The sequence below is a fragment of the Arvicanthis niloticus genome, chromosome 4 (genome assembly GCF_011762505.2).
Source record: "Arvicanthis niloticus isolate mArvNil1 chromosome 4, mArvNil1.pat.X, whole genome shotgun sequence".
Lineage (NCBI taxonomy): Eukaryota > Metazoa > Chordata > Mammalia > Rodentia > Muridae > Arvicanthis > Arvicanthis niloticus.
The window spans coordinates 82,595,429-82,622,505 of record NC_047661.1 but is presented as its reverse complement, the minus strand read 5'-3'; the positions used below and the strand labels follow the sequence as shown (position 1 = coordinate 82,622,505).

Genomic DNA, 27,077 nt, shown 5'->3' with positions numbered 1-27,077 from the left:
GCATTGGGTTTGGGGGCTTGGGGGGTTGAGTGGGGGCTGGCTGCTGCTTTTATGATATGTCAAATGCCATAAAAGTACGCTAGCAATTGGGCCAGCCTGACCTAGACTCTGCAGCTCATATGCCACCTTCTCCCTCAAGGTATTAATATTTACGCACAAGGGGCTGTTTTGAGTCAGGGGTTAACGCTGGCTCAGCACAAAAGCACATTGATGAATGGCTTCTCTTTTCATCTTGTTTCACCTGCTGATATTGCCTTCTTCTGTGCCCTTTGGCAGCTCATTGTATAGGCAGTGATAGGATGGGGGGCCTTGGAACAAAAGTGGGGTGTTAGGGAAACAAACAGGGCAAGAGAAGTCCCTCTGGGGAACTAGAGTCAGGGCAGGTGGCAGGAAGGACACAGAGTGGCTGTGAGATCTAGGTCTCCTACCCAGTAGCTTATGAAGTCACCTGGGCAACTCGTGTGATTCCCACAGTCTTAGAGTGCTTGTCTGTGGCAGGTGCAAACTGAGCTAGGTCGTCTTTGAGGACTGTTCGAGCCTTGACTTTTTCCAAGACCAAGAATGAGAAAAGAGAAAGAACACTGTGGACCACAAGAAATAAGAAGTCTGCCTCAAAATGGCCCAACTCTTCAAATCTGTTGCTATTCTGCTCATTCATTTACCCCAAGGCCCTGGTCTCTCTGAATTGTTGCTGATTTAAGGGACACAACACAAAGTTCTGACAGTGTCCAGAGGGCCAAGAAATATCTCTCAAGGGAAAAATGTCACTATGTGTTATCAGGTGACAGAAGAAGCAGTCACATGTGCTCCTCAGTAAGGTAGAGAGGTGGTGGTGAACAGGCGTCTGTGTTGGAGGAGCAGAGCTTCGGCTTGTTGCAGGAGCTGGTTGCCTAATGATTTCCCATTCATTCCTGTGTAAGGCAAAGATTAGCTATTTATACCATTGAGGGTTAGAGCATACTGATGAGGGGTGAATAGGGCTGGGTACAGGGCAGTGTGGGCTTACCCAGTCAGCTCTATGCTGCAGCAAGATGCAAGAGTAGGGGGAGGTAAGTCTGGCTTGTGCTGTGGTCATCAGTGGGAGCTGGGCTCTGCAGCAGGCAAACTCCAGCAGGAAGCAGGGCTTGTGGATGCTAAGGGACTTGTCACAGGAAGCGTGGAACGGTCTTACAGCTCTGAGCCTCGGGCAGTCGTAAGGCCTTTTCCTCTAAAGCTACCAGGGAGGGCCTAGTGCAAAAGGACAACTTTAGAAATAAGAACACCCACGGCCAGCAGAGCGCTTATTGAGCAATTATGCTCAAGGCCAGGTCACAGCCCTGTCTGGAGCAATTAGCTTTGTTTTACAGCACCACATAGGAAACCTCTAACCCCAGGTACCCAAGAAAGGCTGCTGGTCCCATGTGGCAGGGATGAAGGGTATGGAATAGTTGGTGCACACCCATTACTTCTACAGAAGGAAGAGCTCATAGACACGGCGGAGCATGTGGCCCGCCTCCTGCATCTACCATCAGGATCCTAGTGAAGACTGCATATGGGATGGAATCCTAGTAAATACTACTCTCTTATCCTTTCTGGGTGCTTGGTGCATTGTCACAAGTCCTCTGCTTGAGGAATCCTGGTCCCTCAGGCAGTCTCAGGAAAGTCAAAGCCTGGCTGGCTTTAGAACCCAGGGCTAGAGACTAAGAGGTATATGTACTTTCAATATGGAATGTCTACCTGATCAGCATAAAAGGAATCTGATGAGCCTGGGCGCTTCCTCCCATTGGTCCAAGGGAAAGGGTACTCTGAGAGGGTACCAGGAGACAGCAGTGCAGCCAGAGACTAATGAGGATGATGGGGCTAAACGTGAGGGAGCAGCAGGGAAAATGAGCATCTAGTGAAGGCAATCAGACAGCCAGCAGCTCCCACTGAGCTGCAAGTAAACAGGAGAGTCTTGCAGCCCACTGGTGACCCTGTGGCTTCTGACTCAGGTGACTGCTAGAAAGGGTACAGATAGGGTTCATTGCGGACTACTCAAAACGCAGGGCAGGGCAGGGCGGGACAGGGTGGGGCGGGGCAGGGCAGGGCTGGCCAGCCTTGTGGATTATTCAGGATGTTCTGAGTATAGGACTTGCCCTGGGAAGCTGCCTTCATAGCTCATACAGGGCTGCTGTCCCCTTTGGAGAACCTGTGTGGCCATCACTTGACCTGAAGGACTCCTCTGGCAAGCTCTCCCTCTCTGCCTCAGTGGGTCCTGAGTGCAAGAATTCAGACACCTGGGGATTAAGGGAGAATTATAGACCTTGCTGCATAGCCCTGAAGAATGGATTTCCTTGGCCTGAGAGATGCTGAAAGACTCGGGATACTCACGCCTCTAGACTTCCCAACACCCCTGTCTTTCTCCTATGTAGGATGGCTTTGTGGGCAAACTGCAAAACCAACCTTCCTGGGCCTTTCTAGCTCATGTCCAGGGCTATTCCCTCTAGGAAGCTCTACAACAGCATAGCCTGTCCTGTCCCCCATAAATGGCCTTCCTTAATCAGGATCTACCAGGATGGCCCTTGTCACGGTTTTGTGGTTAGTTCTGTGCACTTGCTATCTCCTGTATTTATTTCTTCACCATGGCCTCACTCCAGAACTCTAGACTCTATATCTAACTTTCTACTTAGCATGTCCACACAGATGTCCGAAAGCATCTCAACTACAGTGCTTCTAAGCCTGAGGCCTGATCATCCTTCCTATCACTGGGGTTTCTCTGCTCAAAGAATGGTGAGTATTTCCTGGATTGCTCAGGCTGGAGACCTCAGGGCTCTTCCCTTTCCCCGGAATTTTAGACTCTAGGATCCAACCTGCCAGCAGATATTATTGCTAATCCTTTCAAAACATGTTCAGATGCCAGACACAATGTAATCCCAGCACTCTGGAAGCAGAGGTAGGAGGATCCCCCACAAATTCAAGGTCATCCTGCGTTATACAATGAGTTCCAGGTCAGTCGGGGTTACATAATATGAACCTATCCCAAAGAACGCAACGAAACAAATAAATAGCAACAAAGTGTCCAACAATTAGCCACTTCCTCCACCCCTATGGTGATGCTGTTGCTGAGGTGCTTCTCAGTGCTCTGGTCTTGATCCTCAATTTTCTTCCCAACACACTTCTCCTAGCTTCGAGTTCCTACCTCTCTCCCTTTTCCTTTAATTTGATTTAAGACACTGTGCTCCTTTGGTCACATTTTTGCAACTTCTGTTCAAGTGCAAACTCTGAGAACAAGGGCTGCACTTATCACTTTAATACCCAGGTGTTCTGGGACCCAGGTCTGTTTCTGGAGGGATCATAAAGACCCGATGCTGGACACAGACTCCTGAGGCTTCTCACTCACCACCCTGTTCAGGTTGAAACTAGGAACCTGAGGTCCATGACAGGCATTCTGAAGGCGACCGTTAGCTGCTGACCAGCTAGTCTTTGGCAGGCTTCATTCCAGGGTGACTTACTTAATGAGTCACAGAAGATCAATGCAAGATTCTTGTTCTATACTTGAAAGACCTTTTGTGGACACTCTTGTGTCTCTTGGCTTCAGAATGTGGGCATATGAAAGGGATGCAATTGGAATGCTTTTGTTCCTGGAGGCCGCCTTCCCTAGATGTGCTGGGCCAATGAGAACCTGTGTGTTTCCAGGACAACAGAAGGGCCTTCCTGCCTCTTCCATCAGACCATGAGGGATGTGAGGAAAGGACTGGAGCTGAAAGCTTCTTATTCTGAGCCTGAGCCTATAGTACATAGTGATCACACTGCAAGTGGTTACTACACAGTGAAAGGGAGCCAAAATGAATGTGTGGAGGTTCTGTCTAGATCTTCCCTCCGATCTGAAGTCAGATAAACACACTCCCTTATTTCCGATCACCCTGTTCATCTCTTCCTGATCTTCACTGACATCAGAGCCTGGCCCCAAACTTCCTTTTCTAGAAAGTTTTCCAGACCAGTCTGAGGTGACTGCTCCCTCTCTCCCGGTCTGCAGGAGGGTACAGTTTGTACAGCTGTTCTGTCAAGCACTCTGAATTAGTCCCCGGCCAAGTGTGCACTCTGTGTACGGGTGTAGCAGGCATGCTCTACTGCTCCTCTGCACCTGGGCACTCTGAAGGGAGGCTCCTGTTTTGCACTCTTTCCCACAGTATCCAACAAGCACTCCACGAAGCACCTGACTGTTACACAGAGAGCACTCGGTAAAGGTTTGTTAATTCAGAGAGGAATGATTCTCAAAGCCAGGGCGCCTGGGAAGGACACTGGAGAAAAGGTAAAGAAGGCACACATCCGTACACAAATTGTCCCTCAAATGATCTGACTTTGAGACAGATGACGCTGTTTAACCAGACCACAGGAAAACCACACCGCACATCACGACGCAACACCTGAATTCCTTGACGAGTCCCACTATTTCAGGGTCTACTTTCTGTGCCACGGAGTGAGGTAAACACACTGACTTCTTCCACTGAAGATCTCAATTTAAACTTTGGTTTTAACAGTTTTGTCCCTCGGTGAAGTTGGCTGAGTCAGTTACCTCGAACCTTCATTTGTGTGTTCACGTGCAGAGGACACTAGACCCTGGATCATGTGAGGATGAGTGTGAGAGAGAGCATACTCTTGGCACCTTAGGGGCTCAGGAAGTATAAGCTGCTTCTTCAGGAAGTGGGGAGATCTGCAAGGAAGCAGATGGGATGAGCTGAGCAATGGCAGAGTGAGCCTGTGCCTCATGGGAGAAAGCTTGGCGCTGTGGTGGGAACCCCTGGCTCTGAGGGAGGACTGAGGAAGAGATTTAAGGGTAAAGAAGAAATGTCTGGAAATTGGACCCAGCAGCTGATCATCCCAGGTTCTAGGCTTCTTCTGTGGAGATCATACAGATGAGTACAACTCTAATTCATAATGGCAGGAGACCACGAAATCTGTGGGAGAGGCTGAGAAGCTGAAGAAAAAAAAAATCTCAGGATGTTGGCAGACTTTCTGGAACTGCAGCCCAGAGGGCAAGCCACTTTTTTTTTGAGGTCACACAAAAACATACAGCTAAGCCAAGAAAGACAAGAGTACAATGCTCCCTGCTTATCTATGGTTTGCCTTTCTGTGGTTTCAGTTACTCACAGTCAACCACAAACCTAAAATATTAAATGGGAAACTCCAGAAATAAACAATTTGTATCTTAAATTGAATGCCTTTCTAAGTAGCATGGCAAAGTGCTACACCATTCATCTCTATTCTGCAGTATCCATTTGTCTAGTGTGTCCACAGTGTGTATCTCACCATTAGTCACTTAGTAATTATCTTGGTTATGGAGTAGATGGTATCATGCCCTTGAGTCTAACCAACCCTAATTTTAACCTAATAATGGCCTAAAACAGAAATGCTGACACTATTTTATTGTGATATAATGTTATTACTGTTCTGCTTTATAATTGTTATCAATCTGTTATTGTGCATAATGTATAAATTTGACTTTATCACAGTGTATAAACAGTTTGGTACTAGGGGCATACATACAGAAACATGCATGAATATGTTTGTCTTGGATAAGTGTTTGTGGAAGGGTGTGCTCTAATAACATAGAACTACCAGCCATGACAGGTAGCCTACACTGAAGTGGATAATAAGGCCTGGAAATGGAAAAAAAGTGGTCCACAGGCTGAGTCAGTGGGAAAGTCATAGAAAAACAGGATTCAAGCAGGCTGCTTGGAGCCAGTGCCACCCTAAGTAGCTCAGGAATTGCACTACCATTGTAGACCAGAAAAGACAAATTGTTCCCAGTCTGTTGATTATAAAACTGAGTCACAATCTAGATACTCCCAAGGTCTCAGAGCACATAGGTACAGAAAGTAGAATGCAACACAAGTTTGATTGGCACCTGGAGGGAGGAGCTCTTGCTGTACACCCCCATTCCTTACTTCCCCACAGCCCAAACTCTGTCTCTCTCTCTCTCTCTCTCTCTCTCTCTCTCTCTCTCTCTCTCTCTCTCTCACACACACACACACACACACACACACACACACACACACACACCTGGTAGAGACCTAGGAAAGCAGGAAGGTAGCTAAGTCAATTGCCACCACCAAACACCACATATTTCTGGCTCCATTATAGCAGGGACGGTGACTGACAGAGGTAGTTGTATGCACTGTGCTCTGTAACAATAACTACAAGACTAGGGAAATGCTAGCGAACCCACTGACAGTGGCTCTTTTATAATGATAAATCTACAGCTTTATATAGAAATAATGAGACTAGGGGTAGAAGTGGGAGGAGGGAAGAATTGGGTGAGTTTTGAGTTTAATCAATTGGAACTCTGGTTGGAGAGACAGCAGCAACCCCCTAGGATTGCCTGAGAGACTGGCAGGGACTTTCTCCATGCCAGGAGGAGTGAAGGCCACAGAACCAGGGAGAGCCATGCCCCTGGCTGAAATGGATGTCATGAACTCCTTTGCTTTCTTTCCCAAGGCTGTCTTGGAAATTACTAGAAGACTTGAGGGCTCCAACTGCCTCAGCGTATCCTGTCTGCCTACTTCTCATCTTCCTAGAGGCCAGAGCTGTGTATAGCTGGAGGCCAGGGTGCCCTGGGATTTCAGTTTGCAATCAGCATAGCTAGAATACCCGGATGTTAACCTCCCTCTCACTAGCCGCAAGCTCAGTGTTCAGTGGCTAAGAGAAAGTAAGGCAATCATCAGGCTTTGCTACCTCTAACTAACTTGAACCCTGGGGCAAGGAACCAGACTGGTTCTACAGGCCAGGACTGAATGTGATTCTCAATGAGCCTGAGGAGCTGCTGGGATAGCATTCGTGGGAGAGCATGGTCACAGAGTATCCTCCTAATCCTCTATGCTCACAGTGTCTCTCCACTCAACTTATGACTCACTGTCCCTGTGATTCAGTGCAGACTGCTTGACCAGTTACTCTCTTTACCTCCCCCAGAACAATCTGTATCTGAACCCTGATCAACCACAGAGTATGTCCTTTCCCAAGTTTGGTTGTACCTACTATTAAAAAAAAATGACTGGGACTTTCCCAGGTAACCTTCCCAGGTCAATCCAATTCAACTCCAGTAGAAAGTCAACTAGGGACACAGCTGTTCCTGAATCCTCCATGAGGAGACTTTCTATACAGACTATGATGGGAGATGCATCCTGGAGACATGGAAACACATGCGAGGCATCAGAAGATGGAAGAGGGCTCCAGGAAGGTGTTCAAAGGTGGACTGGATTGGCAGGCATGTAGCAGACAGGCCTGTGTTACAGAGCCTGTGGTAGCTAGTTCTTGTTAATTTAACATAAACTGAAGTCACACAGGAAGAAGAAACCTCAATTGAGAAGTTGTCTCCATCAGATTGGCCTGTAGGTGTATCTGTGGGGCATTTTCTAGATTAATGGTGGATGTGGGAAGGCCCAGACCACTGTGGGTAGTGCTACCGTAACTGGGCAAAGGGTTCTGAGTTGTATTAACTGAACAAAACCATGAAAAGCAAGCCGGTAAACAGCGTTCCTCTCTGGCCTCTGCTTCAGTGCCTGCCTCCGGGTTTCTGCCTTGGCTTTCCTTGATGATGGACTGGAAGCTGTAAGCTGAAATAGACTCTTTTCTTTCTGAGTTGCTTCTGGTCAGTATTTTATCACAGCAATGGAAATCAAAGTAAGACAGAGCCCTTGAAAAGCAAGGCAGGACTGTTGGCCATATTGAAGGACCAGCCAGGCTGGACCAGGAAAACTGATGTTCCAAGCTCAGGTCTGAAGTACAGCTCTGAGGACAAAATTGGGCACAAGGGAGAACAGGGCCCGGCTATTGGCACTCAGCCCCCGCCCCCCAGCACTGCAGGAGCTACTGGATTTCATATACTCCGAGCGCTCAGTCATTCCTTGTGACTGTGACTGGGGTCTCCCTGGTCCCCAAATAATTAAATTTTCACAGCCAACATCACAACACAGGTAAAAACACCAGCCTATTTGCAGCAGCCCTCCTTGCCTTGCTCAAGTTCTTGTCTGTAGGGCTGGAGCCAGTTCTCCAGGCTCATAGTGACTGGTAAGGCTTTGGGCTGCAGAATCTCCATGGTACTTACATGAAGAGGCTGCCCCATGAGCCTGGTACCCACCTCTGCAAACCTGGAAGTGCCTGGGCTGGCCTTGCTCTGCTCCTGACCTAGAATACATCCCATGGCTCTTGTCTTAGGTTATTAGTATCCATCCTTCCCCATATAGTTCAATTGCTCTCATTTGGAGCTCTTCCCCAGTCTTTCACTGTCATGGCTTTGGAGATGGTGACCAGTAAAGGGTATCTTCTAGCCTGCTATGCAGCTACTGAGTATAAATCACCTGTCTCTTTGGTTAGATTTTAAGTTCCTGTGTGTTAAAAAAGGTTGCCTTCTACCCCAGCCACACCCTCACCCTGGCCCTTCATAGTCCTTTCAGGATAAGGCAATGGAAGAAGGCTCTGTTGACACTGACTAGGGAGGACCTGCCTTCTTCTGAAGCTGGGCAAGGGAAGTGGCATAAGACCAGGGTGGAGACAGCTACATTCCAGGATGTGGAAAGTTACATACAGGCAAGGGGTGTGCTTGAGCACGGTCTGTTCCAAGATGAATATACAGAGGTGGTAACTCTGGTCAGGGACAGAGGAGGCTCCCAGAGGACAAAATAGACCACAGCCCCTGATCAGCAGAGCTCCCGACCCTGCACCACAGCCTCACTGTGAGGACTAAACCATCCTCCCCATTTGCAGCCATAATAATGAAGCCCTGCTGTAAGAGACCACAGGGAAGAGTTGCACCAGGCGTAAACTTCAGAGTGATTTATGCTGCAGAGCTCTTGGGCCCACTCTGGTTGCTGCTACTGTTTTGCCCAACACCAGCCCCAGCTCCAGGTTGTCTGCTGACCGGCTGGCTGCCTATGCTGTTCTTGGGGATGGCATGTCAAGAAAGCAAAGCTGGAGAAGGCACTGGAACATTGCTGTCTCCAACTATGAGCCTGGAGTGCCCCAGAGAGCACATGTCACATTTTTATCAACCACTGTGGGGCTATTGTCCCCAAAACCTCTGCTCACATATTCAACATAATGATATCAAGTATGGAATGTCCAAACATAGGGTTTGCATGCATGTGGTCATCTCTGCTAAGGTACAACTCAAGAAACATCCAGGGAGACACTCAAAGCAGTTAGCACTACAAGCCAGTTGGAGTTTGGCTAACATCTCTGCAGACTTTCATCTACACAGGTGGATATAAACAACCTCACTACATCTGTAGGATGCTTTAACCTCACCATCGCATGCTCTCCATGTTAAGAGAGGTTCTGGGTAGGCCTCACTAGGTCCTTCTACCAAGTTTATCCTTCTCTTAAAAGCCCAACTTGAAGAGGGAAGAAAAGATGGCTCAGTGGTTAAGAGCGTGTGCTGCTCTCGCAGTGGACCTAAGATCAGGTCCTAGCACCCATGCTGGGCAGTTCACAACTGCCTTTACTTCCAGCTCCATGGGATCTGACACCCTCTTCAAGTCTCTGCAGGCATTCCATGTACATGAAAAACCTCCCTTCCAACAGACATACACATATACACACTTAGATTTCTAAACCTAAAAAAAAAAAAAATTAATTAAATAAAAAAAATTAAACCTTGATTCTTTGAAACCTTTCCAAGCCAATTTCAGATGATTACAGGCAGGCCAGGATCAGACATTGTTTGTGGACTCGGCCATTCTTTTAGGCTGGACTCCTGCATCTCCCAGACTAATGAGAGGACCATGCTCCAAATGGGGAACTGTGCTATGTACTGTTCATAAGTAGCTGAAGCCCTCCTTCTGGACATGGCAGGATTGCTCTGCTCCTGCCTTGTTGACACTGAGAATTCCCTGTGTTTTGTTTCAACTAATGAAATATGAATGGAAGTGACTTGTCACTTTTGCCTGGAAGCTTTAAAGAATGCTGCATGCCCTCCTGTAGCCTCTTCATCTTGATGTCTAGCTGTGAGAGCACACAGTGAAATAGGGCCTCTGTTGGCTTGAGTCCCTTGGTAACAAGGTCCAGTAGAACCCACAGGCAAGCTGTGAAGCATGTGTAACACAAACAAGAAATAAACTTCAGTTGTTTCAAGCCAAGAATTCCCAGTATTGTTTGTTTTTGTTTTTTACTTCAGCATGACCTTGTTCATACTGACTAACAGCCTGGTCTTGATCACCAATCCCAAGCTTCTAAAATACAGCAATGACAACTAGACTCTACTGACTAGTTCAACATAGCCTTACCTACAATTAAAAAGAATATATAACATGACAGTATGGATAGCAATCTTAAGGTTTAGCAAGTAGAGAGAAATACCCATACCCTACAATCAAAATTGAAAGACACAAATTTCCTCCCTTCCTTCCTTACCCCATCCAGGCTGAGTTCAAGGACATCCTCAAAGTAAACCGGGCCACTAGGAAGTTTTCATTGTTCCCTGAGTATCTCTAGAGGGTCAGAGTGCTGAGGACACATCTTACTCAACTCAGACTTGCCAATGCTTGGAAGCCAAGGGAACAGGACTGCTACTCACACTAGTGGCGTACTGGATGTCCTTCCAGATGGAGGTCTCCCGGGACAGGTCAGAGGCCTCAAAGAGATTGTCCAGGATGACCTCCCCAATCATGTCATGGCGGGAGAAGCGGTCAAAGTCAAAGACACTGAGATGCAGCTTGCGGTCAGCCAGCTCCTCATAGGGCACGGGGAAGTGAAAGTTCTCATCAAAGGTGGGGTTCAGGGTCTTGCGGTGCACCCGGGTCTGCAGCTTGCACTTGCGGTCAGGCAGGAGGTAGATCTTAACATAAGGGTCAGAGCTTCCACAAAAGTCCTTGGCAGGGAGGTCAAAGGCCTTCAGGATGCGTACAATCAGGGTCTCACTCTCATAGTCATAGCGGAGGCTGAAGTTGATCTTCCCGCAGCTCTTGGCAGCCTCAGACTTGGCATCATCCCCGTCCACTGACTTCTGCTTGTAGAGCTCAGGCTTGATACGGCCAATACTGGTGGGCTGCTCGGCGGCGGCGGGTGGCAGCTCATTGCCATAGTCCACGCTGGAGACGTGCATCTGTCGCGGCAGGTGGCGCTTGAAGGACGTGTGCCTGGTGAGGACAGGAGGCACAAGAAACATGAGTCAGGGCTTGGGGTAGTGGGTAGGGGGCAGTGGGATAAAGGCAGACCTGACCCTGGTGGCTCATCACCACTCCTGTGGAGCTCTCTTTCTTCGCTCTCACTGACCCCACTTTTTCTCTCCATACAGTTTGTGCATGAAGTAGTTGGAAGCATTGTGTGTCTTAATATATGTAAAGTAGCTGGAATGGTGCCTTCTGTACAGCAAGCTCAATAAATGTTAGCCATTGTTTTAATCATTGTTCCTGCTTTTCTGACATCTGCTTTCTAGGTTTCTTTCCTGGTAAGCATGACTACTTCTCCCATTAAAGCATGAGCCTCTGTAAGAGGAGGGCTATCGTTCCCACTGCCTTCACCACCACCATCATCATCACCACCACTGCTGCCGTCACTGCCACCACCATGACGGATTTAGCATTCCGCAGACGGTCAAGTAGTTAAATGTATTGGCTTAGGAGATAGACTACATAGGTTAATTTTGGCCCTGCTACTTTAAGCAAGTGATTAAACTCTCTGCACTACAAAAATAAAGATGATAAAAGTAACAACTGCAGAGAATTGTGTGACAGTAAAATAGATACAGAGTGTTTAAAACAGGGCCAGGTGTGCAATAAGCAGCATGTGTTAGCTCTCAGCAGTATCACATGGATTCTTTGGTATTTCCTTATAACAACCTTAGCAGAGTCATTTGCCCCGTTGGACAGTTGAAATAGCTCACTTTAAACTATATGCCCAAAGCCATTCAGCAAAGTCAGCCCATGGCACCTTAGCACCCTCAATCCTCGGTGCCTGTGAGCCTGAAGGAAAACACTGCAGGGATCCAGGAATCTACAAGATTCTCAAATTCTGTGTAAATACGTCTATCCATGTCATTAAGGATGTTTTTGGAGTTAGAGTAAGCAGGCAGCCATCATGTCTGTTGTTGGTATGCTTTTGAATTAGATGATGACATGTTATGTAACTACTGCCATGTAGGGAACTCAAAAGAGCTTTAAAGAAATCCTTGTTCTCAAATAGCCTGGACTCTCCCGCTTTCCCTCCAGTGCATGACACACTGCAGCCACGGGGCTTCACTAACCTAGCCCTTAATGCATCATGAACTTTCATGCCTCTGGGCCTTTGCATATACTCTTCCCTGTGTCTGAGGTTTTTCTTTCCCTCAACTCAGCTTCTAGTCTAGTCTTCCGTGTTCCTACATTCACACTCACGTGCTAAGCACATGCACAGCATCTCACGTTAAAGGTTCCCCCTTTACCACACCTATCCTGATGCACCTTCCCCTTCTTGATTGGCACCTGGGATGAAGCCATCTGCTCTGGTCCTCAAAGGACATACACTATTAGTTCTGGACCCTGATCCTCCGAGGCTGGAATCTCTTTGATGCACTGTATCAGAAAGTATGGCTGCAGAGAGGGGGCGGGGAGCTGGGGGTTAGGAAGTGAGGAGCACACCATTCACCTGGTGGATGATGCTGGTTCTGTGGTCTGTCGCTGCAGCTTTGTGTGACGCATGATGTGCTCTTTGACTGACATCTGCACCTCGGCTGGGATGTCTGGAGAAGTATGGCTGATCTTTACAGCTGCCTCCAGGAAGCCCAGGGCACTGGGGTCCTTCAGCTTATCTGCCATGTTGCCTCTGGAACTGGGGCTCTGGAGGGTCTCTGAAGCAGGGTTAGCAGAAGAAGGGCTGGAGGCCTCCTTGTTCCTCCAGGGCATCCAGCACAGCTTCCAAAAGAGAAAGAGAAAAACTGCCACCAGGGCCACGCCACACACAATAACTACCACTGCGAGGAGGCTGACAGAGATGCCTGCCCTCAGCATGAGGCAAGCAGGGCAGGACAGAGACACACAGAGGTGGGGATAAGCAGGTGAGGCGTTGGAAGAAGGCGCACATGGAAGGGACAAAGACGGAAGAAGAGAAAAGAACGGTTATGAGCAAAGCTGCCAAGTCACGGGAAGAAGAGATGGTTTGGACCGTTGATGGTCCATTTTGTCAACTGTCTGCAGTCTGGCATTCACCACAGTCTGGTTGCTTTAGTATCACCCTGCCCCCCACCTTTTACCAGCATGGGGAGCACTGGCAGCTTGCCCTACTGCTCCTGGCTTGTGCCCAGGGATGGGACAGTGATTTAAATGGGCTTCTAAACAAATGTGCAAATTCCTGAAGTATTCATATTTGTATGCTGTGTGAATTTCTATTAGAGCGCTTACTGTGGTCAGATTTCTAACAGGGTCTTAATTTTCTTTTCAACCCAGAGCCTTGCCCAGGTTAGGCAAGTGATCTCTCACTGAAGTTTATCTCCAGCCCCCAACAGTGATTTTTGCACACAACCCACAGTCTTTGAGGTAGGGGGCAGGTACTGGCAAACCCATGCTCCCTTATAAAAGGGAGCATGGGGCTTTATCCCAGGCTCCATCCTTGTTCATTCCTGGGACTTAGCAGGAATTCAGTAAGCACCCCAGTTTCCTCCAGAGAGAGGAGTGCAACCTCACTTCTCTAAAAGCAGATGTGTTGACTTGTATTTTCCTAGGGCTTTTTGCATGCTGTAGGCTCAGTGGTTTCTTGTATTAAGTTGGAATCTGATTGCCGGGGTCTATATAGGTCAAAGTTAAGTACAAAATACAAATGATTCCCATCACTGTCTTTCTTCCATTCTGTGGCTCTTTGGAAGCTTTACTGTGAATCTAGTATTTGTGAGCTGTGTGACTGGGTTTGTAGCAGGCATTTAAAGCCTTAACTCACTCCTGTCCAGACCCAGGGTGTCCATCATCTCAAGAGAGTTGTATAAAATGTCTCCTTGTCAGCTTACTGAGCTGGTAAGCAGACTCTTGTTCCACTTCCTCTCCTCAGAGGAGAAGATAAGTCTTTGGTCCTTAGGGAGAAGTTAAGAGGCTCTGAACCAGAGGTTTTCTGGGCAGGGCTGTCACATGACCACTTGCGGAGGAGTCAGCCAAGGGGCTTGGTTTGGTTAACACGGTGAGTGAGAAGCTATGAAAGTCCCTAACTGTTACTACCCCAGATGTCTGACTTTTGTGGAAGAGGCCAAGACTTGCTAGCCAGGTCTGGCAGATGGGTGACTCTGCAGGGACGTGTCGTATCAGCTTAACCTCTGCTCTCAAGAATCTGGCTACTTCCTGCAGACCTGGAGGTTGGAACCTCTGGACCAGCTACTAATTGCCTTATGAATCTTAAAACTTGTGCAATTACCCAAGTACAAAGTCAAGGCTGTCCTTTTAAAGATGGCAACAGTAGCCTAGCAGACGGACTTTCAAGAGGCTACAGGTTAGTCAGATGTAGAACTTGGGCCAGGGCCCAGGTATCCACTATCCTATTCTTTCTATTGCTATGACTTGTTTGTTCCAGATTAAACTGTAGACTCCTATAGGTTCCAGTGACTTCATGTTTTCATTCATGAACCAACATATAAACAGGCATACATGAATGAATTACAATTCTTTCTTATTTAAGTTCAACTATGCCAGATTCCATTCCGAGCTAGGCTTGGCAAAATGCCTGGGTCTTGCTAGGTACTTTTATTGTATCCAGATCTCAGGAAAAGCTAGCCTACATCCTGAGGTTAAGAACCCCAACCATCCTCTCGAGGAGCTCCCACTACCTTCTGGCTCCCTGTAGTTCTTGCCAGGAACAACAGCCAGGTCCCTTCATGAAGAGGGATGAAAAGAAGATTATTTTCAAGTATCTTCCCACCACATCTAGCCCCACTCAGCCACCATAGAGACTTCAGAGCCTTTTTGTAGCCAACAGCTACTACCACTGTCTTCCCCTAGAGGAGCAGGTCTCAACCTGTAGGTCGCAATCCTTTCAAAACAAAACAGGGGTCACGTATCAGATATCCCAAATATCAGATATCTACTTTACAGTTCACAACAGTAACAACATTATAGTTACGAACTAGCAATGAAAGTCATTTTATGTTGGGGTCACCACAACACGAGGAACTGTACTAAAGGGTCTTAGCAATCGGAAGGTTGAGAACCATTGTTCTGGAGAGTACCAACCAAGTCTCCAGTGAGGCATGCATGTGCCCTCAAGAGAAACAAATTCCAAGATATTATAATCTTTATCATGTTATATAAGTAGTCAAGAATTCATATACAGGTTGATAGCAGTAAGTGTTTTATTATTGGGTTTAGTCAATTTATTCAACATCATTATGTTCAATATTAAAGTGTTTTTTATATATTCAATCATGTAATCCTCTGTAATGAAACAGGTACAGGTATTGTCCTAGAGAATTACTAGATTGCCCAGGTCACACAATGAGTAAGGTGAACCCATCCTCATCTATCTACACAGCTCAGCAATATCACTTTGGTAGAACATGTATCTAACCTGGAGACAGATAAACACACACTGGAAGTATTTAAATTCAGGGTTGTTTCCTGTTGTACATTTATGATCTAAATGTCTTGGAGGCTGTTTCTCCAAGCCCTAAACCTTCCGAGTGCATCAGAAGAGCTACTATAGACATGTATGTTTGTATTCTAAGTGCCTGGCCATCTCTGAACCCTTTGTATCTGTCCTCTGTTACAGCTGCTCTGGGCCCATTTTCTGCACTGAGTCACTTTAAAACAAAAGGTATTTCTAGGGCCATGCTTTCCTTTGATCATACATTTTACTTGCTCTGGTAATAATTAGAATTTTAATGAGAAGGGAGGAGGTGAGGGGGGATTCAGAGAGCACAGAGTGCATTTAAATGTTCAACTTGACAAAAAAAATGAATTCATAAATGAAATAAAGGTAGGGGAAGGGACCAGGGGATTCTTTTTTTTTTCCTTCATGTAGTTGCTATTCAATTGCTTCTCCATGTGACCTCCAGCTGCTGTTCCCTTGACGCTATGCTTACAGAAGGCAGAGGCTATGGATTATTGGGAACCAGTCCCTAGCACTCAATACTGGTTATGGAAGAACAGCAGGGCCACCCTGTGCCTGGAGAATCTTCTCCCAGGACTAGGAGAGCCTGGGTTTTGGCATCTCACAGGCAGACAATGCAAGGAGAATTAGATTCTGGACACCAAGAGTTCATCCATAAGGTGGTGAGGAGAAAAGCAAGGGGGGGATAAGAAAAGAGGAGGTGGTAACCATAGAGAAATAACTAACAATAACCTCCGCAGGGAGGTTTTGACCTCAGCCAGCCAGCACCACTTAGTGTGGTGGTCAACTCTCTGTGGTCATGAATGCCTGAGGTAACTGGCTCGTGAAGAGAAACATGGATTTTGGCTCACAGTTTCAGACTTTCCTACTCTGCTCTCTCAGTCCCTCTGTGGCTCATGGTCATACACCATAGTGGATACATGTGGGGAAACCAAACCTTTTACACCATGACCAGGAAGCAAGAGAGAGGGAGAGAAGGAGGTCCTGATACCCCTGTAAGGACAAGATGCAAGACTTGTCATTAGGTCTCATTTCTGGAAAGTTCCACCCCTCACACTTTAGGCCCACTTTAGGAAACAAGCTTGCAACATGTGGGGGCTTTGGGCAGCCACTACAGATCCAAACTAGTGCCTGCTTACGGGCATCTCATTTGGGAAGCAATAGCTGCTGACCATCGAGCCACCTCTGGGAGAGGAAAAATGTGGTCCATCTATTTCTGTTTTGGAGATTATAAGCTCAAGGACTTGGTCTGGAACAATGGCATGAGGCTTTAATCCTCAGTGGGGAGCTGGACTTCTCAAGGTGTGAAGAAACACGAGCGGTATCTCGGGTGGGCACCAGGGTAGATGTCTGCAAAATGCATGCCACCTACATTGCTTTCTAATGGCACTTCCTACCCCACAGAATCATTATGAAAATCAAATTCGTTAGAACTAAACACAGTCCTAATATGCAGAGAATGTCCCCCAAACATTAGCTGGTACTAATGTCCCTCAGGACTTGTGTTTTTTTTTCTTCATGTGATTAAGTATAGTTGTTTGCTGTGTACAACTAGACCTCTGAAGCAGAGAAGAAAGACCCTGGATCGGAGAGCAAAGTGACAGAGTGGCCTCAGGCCCCTCTTCCCTCCTGGGAGGTGAAAACCCCCCAAAGGTCATCAGGGTAGGGCCTGCTTGGTCATCTTAAATAAGTCTGTCTGGTACGGTGATGGCGCGTGGCCCTCCTTCCTTATTCAGAAATGCTAAGTTATTAATTATCATCCCAGGGCCTGCTTATCTTCCATGGTGACACTTCATTCTCTAGAGACAGACTGGGCCTCCCTCCTCCTCCCTCCATCCGTGGTGTTAGGATTCATCAGCAACTCTTATCACTTGCTATTGTTCCCTTTTTTTCTAATGGGTTCCTATGTCAGGGAGATCCATTTTGTAACCATCACAGGAATTCTTGCTAACAGACTATAATTGAAAAGACAAACTGGAGAGAGGATTAGGAAATAAAAGACCAGTTCCCAGTTCACTCCAGTATCAGAGAAGCCTGGCCCAGGGCCTGGAGTTGATGCTGACCCCTCAAAACCACAGGTACCTAGCTGTGTGCTTCTCTCCCATCCTTTATTATGGAGACATAAATAAACCACAGCCCAGAAACCAGACAATAAGGGATGTAGAGGTCCAAAAATATGAAAGGAACAGCATTTAGTCCAGAGAGGGAAGAGACTCCAGGCAGAACCATCCATATTAATATTAATGGTAGTATTTGCTGTTCGTCTCTATGCAGCAAGCACTGTGCCCCCCCCCCTTATACTATCTCATTTAATCTTTACAGCCTCCTGAAGAAATCCATATTCACTTCTCACAGATAAATAAAGTGTAGAGATGATAACTAAGTCACTTGCTTAAGGGTGCAGTGTGTTAAGCAGGGGAGCCGGGAGATGAATGTGGGGCTTTCTGATACCAAAAATCCAGGCTTTTGAACCAGGCGTCTGCAGGGACCGGAGACAGGGCTGAAGCCTGCAGTCAGAGCTGCACCATAGAGTCGGGGAAACATTTCTTACCTGGAATCTGGAAAAGGTGAGGGTGTTCTCTACTCTTTGGTCTGATCTTTTAAGCCTGGACCGATCCCTGCAATTGGATTGTAACTAACCTCCACTCTGACTTTTCTTGTCTGAGAAGTGCATGTCCTCAGAGTTATCCTTGGACACCAGACAAGTAGCAAGTTGCTCCTGAAAAGTCCCATTCAGTGCTATCCCTGAGGAATACCCGTGTGTGTGTGTGTGTGTGTGTGTGTGTGTGTGAGAGAGAGAGAGAGAGAGAGAGAGAGAGAGAGAGAGAGAGACAGAGAGAGACAGAGAGAGAGAGACAGAGACAGAGACACAGAGACACAGAGACACAGAGAGAAAGAGACAGAGACAGAGAGAGAGAGCATGCTTGTATTGAGAGAACAGTAGCTGGTCCTTACTGAGGCTGACGGACATGGTCCGTTAATAATAAACCGTGCCATGGCTTGTAAATTTATTAGGAGAAGTGGGTGTAATTAAATTCAGAGTTGGGGGAGGAGGAGCAGAGGGCCATGGTTTCCTTTCCTTCTTTAGAGAGCCTGGCCGAGCTACCTACCGGTGGGGATAATTAGCAGAGTCCAAACAGAGAAGGAATTAATGCTCCCAGAAAAAAAAACAACTGATGGGGAGAGACAATGCTGAGCTAATTACAGCTGCACAAAGCTTTATGACTGGGTGCCTGCTTCATTAGAGGAGTCAGAGATAAACCGGAGGCTAATGTAGAACGTTATGGTGAACGGAGCTTTGGCACTAATTCAGCTGCTATTATTATTATTATTATTATTATTATTATTATTATTATTATTATTGCAGTTAGCCACTGGACCATTCTACCCATGGCCCCCTTGAATGGGGAATCAAGGCTAGAGTGGTGAAGGGGAGGCAGAGCCAGCCAGTCTCTCCCTTCTGTTCTCAGCCCCAGTTTACAGCTGCAACTAGTGAGGGAGAGAGCTGTATGGGATTTCATGGGAAAGAAAGAGTTCAGTGCCCTAAAGAGAGAGCTGAGGGATGAGGTGTCATTTAAATCTGCAGTGTCTGGACTGGATGCACAGCTGGCTCAGCACTGACTGTACGTCCTAAGAAGCTCAGAATTAGAGGCCCAACCAGCACAGATGATGAGTTCAGTCAGGTCTTCTTACCATGCTCAACTCAACTCAAGACCACCCTGAAGAAGCCTGGCCTGATCCTGAGCCCGAGTCAGTCCTGATCATATCTCACCCCTGGCTCTGTGGCCAAGAAGACAAAGAAAGGCTTGAGGAGTGAGAACAGAAGACACAGCTTTTGCACAGAGCTCGAAGGAATGAAACACACTAGAACAATCAGCCCCGCATGGCCCCGTCGCAGCCAGCAGAGGTAGAGAACTTCCAGAGGCATCTGGAACATTTTGCAACTGTTAGATGTTGGACTTTAAGACACTTGAAGGGCATTCTAGGTGCTTATTTGTACTTTAGGAAGGCTGATACAGGAGACTTCTTATGAGTTTGAGGCCCACCTGGGCTACATAGCTGGATCCTGTCTCAAAAAAATCGAGAAAAAAAAGTTAAGGCATGAAAGATTGGAAAACCATCCCACCAGTTATTTAGGGTTGCTAGTGAGTTTCTTCCATGAATGTAAAACATAATGTTTATTTCTTCTATCTAGAAGGAGCCAGAGAGCGTCTGATTCTTCAGATGGAGAAATGGGACTCTGCTTTAGAGAAATGTGCACTTCCTTCAACATCACGCACAGGAGGAAAAAAAAAGGGGGGGGAAAGCAACATGCTCTGGGCTGGAAAAGGCCAACTTCAAAGCCTGGTGGTTGAATCACAGAAAGTCTCTAGAGTCATTAGTAAAGCTAACAAACACCACATGCATCTTGAGCCATAGGTAGGCTGGGAGAAGCCACTCTGGCTACAGCCTACAGCACCAGGAATGGGTCAGCTTGGGGGCCAGCTTGGGTCAGCTGTCAGGCTCCTGCACATTCTAGAACATGGTTAGATTTCTGCAGCAACTTGGACTACATATAGAGTTCATTCACTTCCTCATGAAAAATGACTGTTGGTGACTATTTGCATGTATGGGGCTTATAAGGAGTACATACATTAAGAAAGAATACAGACTTTTTATCCTTGGGGTTTTTAGAGAAAGGGATGTTTTTAGTTGGGAAGTGTCAGCACAGATGTTTCCAAGTCAGAGTCTGATTCATAGAGATTTCTGATGCAATTCCTTCCCCCCAAGACCCTGACCTATGGGCAGGCCTGTGCAAATGGGAGCGGAATCTGAGTTTCAACTGTTGAAGCTCAGGGCATTACTGGGAATCCCAGGAGCTAGAGACTTTAGAGCTGGCAGAAGGCGGGGAATGGAGACATGATGGGAAGGGGGCTGAGCATGCTCTCCCCATGTGCGTTCTTTTCTGTCTCATAAAAGTGCAGATGAAAAGATCTAATGTTGCTTTGCTTGGAGGATGGCATCCTAGGTGGAGTCTCTGGGGTGCAAGGAGCAAGCTGGGATGTGGGGGGCTGGCACCCTGGTTTGAATGCCACCTTCCTCTAGACATAGAGCTTATCTAAATCCCCAAGGTTCCAGAGCCAGCTAAGCCATTTTCTTGTGGTGTGATCCAGCTCTCTGTCTACCTGCATCTCTCGCCCTACCTTGGCCCTAGGATTTCTTGGGAATTGTGACAGATGCAGTAACCATGTTAAGGCTCCCCTAAGCCAGGGTGGGTGTACAACTCAAACACACTCTCAAAGCATCCGGCAGCCTGCCCCACTCTCCTCAGCCTGGCCATTCGGATTAAAGGAATCTTTCTGGAGTCAGACTACCAGCATCTCTTCCTGATACATACTCACAACACCCCACCCCCCACCCCAAACCACAACATTTTTTTTGCCCTGGACAGGTAGCAGGGCAGAACTCCAAAGATGTGTGCTGGCCCTCCATGTTCTGAGCTGTCAGGCCCTGGGGGAAGAAGACTCCACTGCAGATGGAGCATTTGAGGAGAAGATGGAAGGGAGCTAAGGACTGGGGGAAAGTAGGAAGTGACTGACTTGAGGGAATTGCTGTCTTGGAAGCATCACGGTGTAGAAGGAGATACACCAGAGGACCAGTGTCTAATGCCAGTCTGATCTGTTCTGAGACTCCCGAAGAGGCAGAGCCAACTTTTATCACTGTCCCACTCTCAAAAGTTCTTTATGTCTGATCTTGGTCTCTTCTGCTGCAGTCGTCAATTCATTGATTAAACAGTGTCAGAGACTGGCAGAGAGAAAGCAGCATCCCTAATGACTCATACAGAAGTGAGGTGGGCTCCACTCACAAAAGGTTGGATACAGCCTCCCCGAGGATACGAGGATACACACAGCCTCCCCTAGCCTCTCTACCTCCTTCCTCACAGGCTCTATTCCTAACCCAGAATTTACCTCTGCCTTCGACCTTTCACCTCAAATGGAAAAGGCGCTCTGGAATCCGAGGCCACTGGGAGCTCACGCGACCTGTACCTGCTCCTGAGTACCTCTCCTCTAGTCTCTGGCAACTTGTCCCCGGGGAGGTGCATGAGGACTACATTTCTGCCTTTAGCAACCCCCCTCTTCCCCCCCCCCCCCCGCCAGCCATATGGAACCATGAAGCGACTCCCACTTAAGCCAGGCCCAGAGCCACTAGGGTCCTGGTCGAGGTCTCGGTCGGGGACAAGGTGCGGTGAGTCTGTGGAGCCCCAAGGAACTCCAGCGCCTGGGTCTCTGCAGGATCTCCCCACCCCCACGCCGCATTCGCTCCGGGCCGCGGGTTGCCCCCGGGCCCTTCCCTCCGAGGGGACACGACCCATTACTTGCTCTGTCCCGTGCCCTCCTAATTGCGGGACAAAGAATCCCGCTGCAGCGAGAGAGCTTGGCGGCAAAGACTGGTGCAGCAGGTACATACCCGGGCCGGTCGGCTGCCACGCCGCGGACACTCCCGCGGCTCCCGCCGCCAGGGCGCGACACGCCACCCCTGTTGTCGCGACTCCCGCGAGACGTCGCGGCTGCATGCAGGACCCGGTCCCCGAGGGGCTTGGGCTCAGGACTCACCGGCTCTGGTGAGCTCGACTGGGCTCCGGCTGCCGCCTAGACTTGGCGCCCGCCGGGGCTGCGTCCGGCGCAGGGTCCGTGTGGCCGGGGCAGGAGGTTCCCGCCTGGCAAAGTCGGTGAGAGGCACCGGCTCAGTTGAACACCCGCCCGGAGTCCGAGTGAGTCAGAGAGACCGAGGAAGCGAGTTATAGGGGTGCGGGGGGGGGGTACGCCACGACACTCTCCCCACCCCGCCCCCCGCACCCCCCCCCCCCATGAGACGCAGACAGCCACTCGCTGCTGAGAGACCTGGACACAAAGACCGCGTGCCAGCTGCAGACGCAAGTTTTCCCCAAGCCCAGCAGTGCTTCGGCCAGCCTTCACCCAGTCACTGATGGACCCTGGACCGGCCCCTACCCCCGGAACATAGGCTTTCCTCGGTGCCCAGGACGTCTCCGTTTTCCCCAACCCTGGCCAATCGCCCCTGGGATGAGCCTAAGACACAAGGGAAACTGAGGCCCCAAGGATGCCGCATCTCCGGGCTCTCGTATTTAGTGACCCGGGAGGAGAAGGGTTCTCTCCTCCGGGGTCCTCTTCAGATCTCTCCCTGCGGGCGGTGAGCCAGGGGACTGGCCCAGACTGGGACTCCGAGCTAGACTTCTGAGGTCCTGGGGCTCTTGGGTTGGTGCCTAGGGCAGGGGAGGCCACTGGGATGATAAATCCAGGAGTGGAGAGGGACCTGGGTCTCCCAAGTACCTGAGTCGGCCGCGCTTGGACTCTGCTCCGGGGGCTGCAGCTCGAAGCTCCGACAAGTCTCCTCGTCCAGCCCGAGAGGGGGCGGCCGGGCCCGGCACAGAGAAGCCAGGACCGCTAGCGCCGCCTGGCACCGAGGCCCTCCGGCCCCCCAAACCTCGCTCATGCCCCAGACACTCAGGCCTGCGGAGCAGTGGCTCGAACCCCAGCCGCGGCCGGTCTGGGGCGGGGCAAGGAGGCCCCAAGAAGACCCTCCTCGCAACGGCCCCCTGAGGCTCCGCTCTGCTTTTAATCACTTCCCCGCAGGGTCCCCGCCCCTCACGTGGCATCCCGCGGCAGCTGGCAAGTCTGGCGCCTCACGGCCGCCCCCTCCACATTCAAGGACTTGCCTGAGTCCGGACAGGTTCCAACCCCGCTGTCCCACATCATGCAGGATCGAGGCCAGCTGGGCCATCACTGCGGGTGTGACCTTGGGCCTTTCTGGGACTCAGTTTTCCTTTTCCTAAACAGGTGTAATGATTACTCGTGCTTTATGAGCAACCTGGGAATATATAGGTAGTGCTTGTGAAAACGTTGGGGGAACTGCCACTTGTCACACAAGTGGGCATTGCAGTAACACAACATAAAAAGGGGTGACCCGACTGTATGGTGGGAGGACCCTGCAAAGATAGTTGACTGGAGAAGTTAGCCAGACTTTCCGGGTCTCGGCTTTGGAGATATAAGACCCAAAGACGGCGAAGCGAGGGGAACTGTAAAGAAGACTTTCAGAGGCCCGCAATCTTGCGGTCCGAGACACCCGCACGTTGCTATGGCGACTGGAGGCAGCGGCCGTCTCTCTCCATGGCAACTGGAGAAGAAAGTTTCTGGCGAATAGGAGTGGGGAGCATTTCAGAAAGGGGTTCGATTCCCACTAGACCCACCTCCACGCATCAGACCAAATCCACCAGAAATGATATATTTTTTCTATGAAGCATACATAACAACGGTCAAAACGACAGAAAACTCAATAGGAGGCTAGACTGTAAAAGGAGCTCCCCTCAGGAACTGTGAAGTGAGACTCAGAAGCAGGGTGGCTGTTAGTTTCGGGATGCTTCACCCAGGCCTGGAAATCTAGGAGCTGGTTGCTAACTAACTGCCAGGAAAGTGAGCCCCGTAAGACTCTATCACAGTAGACTATTACCTCCACCTATCATCATTGTGTCGCCTTCCAGAAGGAGGATCTGGGAGAGAAACTTGAGCCGGAACCCCTGCACCTGCAGCTACCTGGCTGGAGTGTGCAAGTGAGAGTGGTCGGGGAGGAGGGTCTTTCCTCCGAACACAGGCTAATTGGAGGTGGCTTGGGCTGTGACTCAGGTCCCAGAGGGAGGAGATTCGGAGCAGCAGCTCCAGGCGATCACCATCAAGAACTATCTGTAACAACCTCATCCACCGGCCCTTATTGTTGCAAACCCGAGACAGCCAGTGCCCAGGGTAGCAAGGGAAAGGCCTCAGCCTGAAGGCTTTCAGACTCCTGACCGGCGCCGTGTCCCTGTCCGCGGTGCTGAAGGTTCGGTTGGTACAATCAGCTTGTGCGCACTGTGTTAGGGGACAGTGGGAAGGGGCTATTATAGCAGGTTCGCAGTTTCCACCGGGGTCCCTAGATTCTGCCATAGAGAAGTGTGGGATCTCGAGCGGGAGGGATTGAGGAAGGCTTGATCCATGGACCCTGTGCAATCCAGACCACCTTCCAGTGGTTCTGGGTTGCTGTTCCAACAACAGGCAAGCTTCTGCCTCTCTACTTTCCTTCCACCCACCTGAGGAACCCAGCCGCCTCCTCTCCATCCCCTATGTAGATCTCAGCCCCGAGGAGAGTTCGGAGTTCCGAGGCCCCAGGCAACACTCTCATTAGCAGCTTTCCAAGCCGGGTTTTGTGTTTATGTAAAACACAAATGGAGAGCTGCTCTCTGCTGGTGTTTATAGCAACTCTCACTCCGCCCGTGATTTCTCCCTCCCCCTCTCGAGTTCCTGTGGACACTAGCAGAACAAAGCGCCTTGTTTTGCCTTTGCAGAGAATGAAAGAACACGGGACCACCTTTCCAAGGGCCCAGGCCTGCGATGCAGGGAAATCAATATTTTGCTTAACACTGAGTGGGGGAATTTGCCTCTCCACTGAAGGCAAAGGAGCCTATTCGGAGCAGAGCAGGTGGCAGGAGCTGAGAATTAACAGATAATTTCTCATTGTTCCCGGATCCAACCTCCACACTCGGCAGGCAGCTCTGCGTCTCTGGCATTTCTCAACCTAACAGAGCGAAAGAGGTTCTGCCCTGACAGGGCTGCAGGAAGAAGCCAGGCTCTGCAGGAAAGAGACAGAGACACTGACAAGAGATAGAAGAGACAGGCACAGTGACCGTAGGTATAGGAGATACAGAGAAACCAAGTCAGACACCTATAAAGGCACACATTCAGAAAGTGACACTAAGACATATTTTTTTTTGTTACACTAAGACAGGCTTCATCCTAGCTGTTCTCTTCCAGCCTCACCATCAGCTGCTGATAATAACACCGTGGTGAGTAGCCAGTATCAAAAACAGAAGAAAACTCTCTTGTGCATCTCTAAGACTCTTTGCCCCACAAGTCCAACCCCCAAACACATGTAAAAGTATTCACATATGAAGAAACCAGATTCAGTCTCCCAGGGCATCACTCAAATGCCAGACCATTCAACTTTGTGGAGAAAGACCATGCTAAGTGCAAGTTTAGGCATGGGGAAGAGAGAAAGAGGAACACAGAAAATAATGCCAAATGCCAAACAGGGATGCGGGTACTAGGAGGCCTGAGGTGGTCACAGCCTCTTTCTGTACTTTGGTGTCTTTGTGAAGAGGAGCTTGTCAAGGCTAGAAGCAGAGGGAGTTTTTTCACACTCCGAACTCTCATGTAGTTACTGCTCTTTCACTTTGGGGTCCCCAGACCAGGCTGCTCTGAAGTACAGACTGGACTAGAAAAGGGGCCTGAAGCAGAATGAGAGATCTGAAGCAGAAACCAAAGGCCTCCCTCTCCTATGCCCTTGTCATGCTCTCCCCATATAACCAAAGTGCACATCCCCCACCCCCACTCCCATGTTCTGCCTTTAGGGCAGGCACCCACCCTACTCAGAACTGCAGTGTCTAGTTGAATTACTCTACAAATAAAATAAATGAGGACCACTTAATTTTTTTTAATTTGAATCTTGATAGGAAATTGCTAATGCTGTAGGCGGAAGAGTGAGCTCTTTTGACATGAACTGATGTGTCATATCATCTTTCCATCTCAGTGAAGTTTCTAAATAGGGAGCCCTCTCCCCAGCCCGCACACCCCACCCCAGCCCTTCCAGAGAGGTAAAGGCCGCATATGAAGCTCATAGCTGGATAGTCTGACATGCAGGGAGATATAACTGGGAACTAGACACAAGGGAACTCAGTGCCTTGTCAAGTACCTCAGAGTCACAGGGAATCTAACCCAGCTTTGAGGTTTCCCCTCTGTTCTCTCTACCTCCCTTACACCCTGCTTTCTGAGGTATTTTCCCAGATCAGAGAGGGGCATCCAGGATGTATGGTGTTCAGAGGCCAACCTGTACTTGCTGGCTAGGCTAGTCCATGAAAACAGCCAAGTAGGAATTTATCTCAGTCAACCCTCACAGTAGGGAGGACTGGTGGGCTCTAATAGTCCATCTGCAAGGTGAGGTAAGCATTTGGTCAGTCCCTGGTTGTGCAAGCTGGGAGGTGGCAGAGAACTGGACCCAGATGCTCCAAGCACACAGCAGTGTCTCTTCCTTCTCCATGTTGAGAGGAGGGTTGTGGGGTTTTATGTTCCTTTAAAAGGTCATGATACCTTAAAAACAGACTTTCTTACATGTAAAAGGTATTTACAAATTAACTATATAGAGAAATGGAAGATTTAGTCTCAAGTGTCTTTGCAAAGATCTCGGCTCTTTCAACTTAGCCATTCCAGTCACCTCTAGGACCCCGGTGCTGGCTTCGAGGAAAATCAATGTCACTGATAAAGTGCAGAGTTGGAACCTAGGCTGGTCACCTTCTCCTGAAAACTTGCGTGACTGTTTTACTTCTGGCAGAGCTGGAACTTTCCAGAGGCCCTCTTAGAGAGTCTCTGCTACACCTGGGATGTGTCTGTGCTCAGAGCCCAGCTTCCAGGAAAGGACCTAGACCAGATTTTTGTAAGATCACAACCTCAGTGTTGGGAATTCTTCCCAAGGAGACCAGAGAG

The 27,077-nt window shown here is 48.9% G+C and overlaps 1 protein-coding gene across 9 annotated transcripts in view; it reads right to left on the bottom strand.

The window, feature by feature from the left end:
* Syt6 (synaptotagmin 6) overlaps positions 1–23,157 on the bottom strand; it is a 58,515-nt gene extending 35,358 nt beyond the window's left edge. For 2 of the 9 annotated variants that reach the window (XM_076933041.1, XM_076933042.1), the window contains exons 1-3: positions 22,842–23,154; positions 12,577–12,925; positions 10,529–11,090 (exon numbers count right to left, since the gene is read on the bottom strand). In XM_076933041.1, coding sequence (XP_076789156.1) covers positions 10,529–11,090; positions 12,577–12,925; positions 22,842–23,004 — 1,074 coding nt within the window. In that variant the 5' untranslated portion in view covers positions 23,005–23,154. The other 7 variants (XR_013109995.1, XR_013109994.1, XR_013109993.1 and 4 more) reach the window with 7 other exon arrangements.
* Between the last annotated feature and the right edge of the window lie 3,920 nt (positions 23,158–27,077).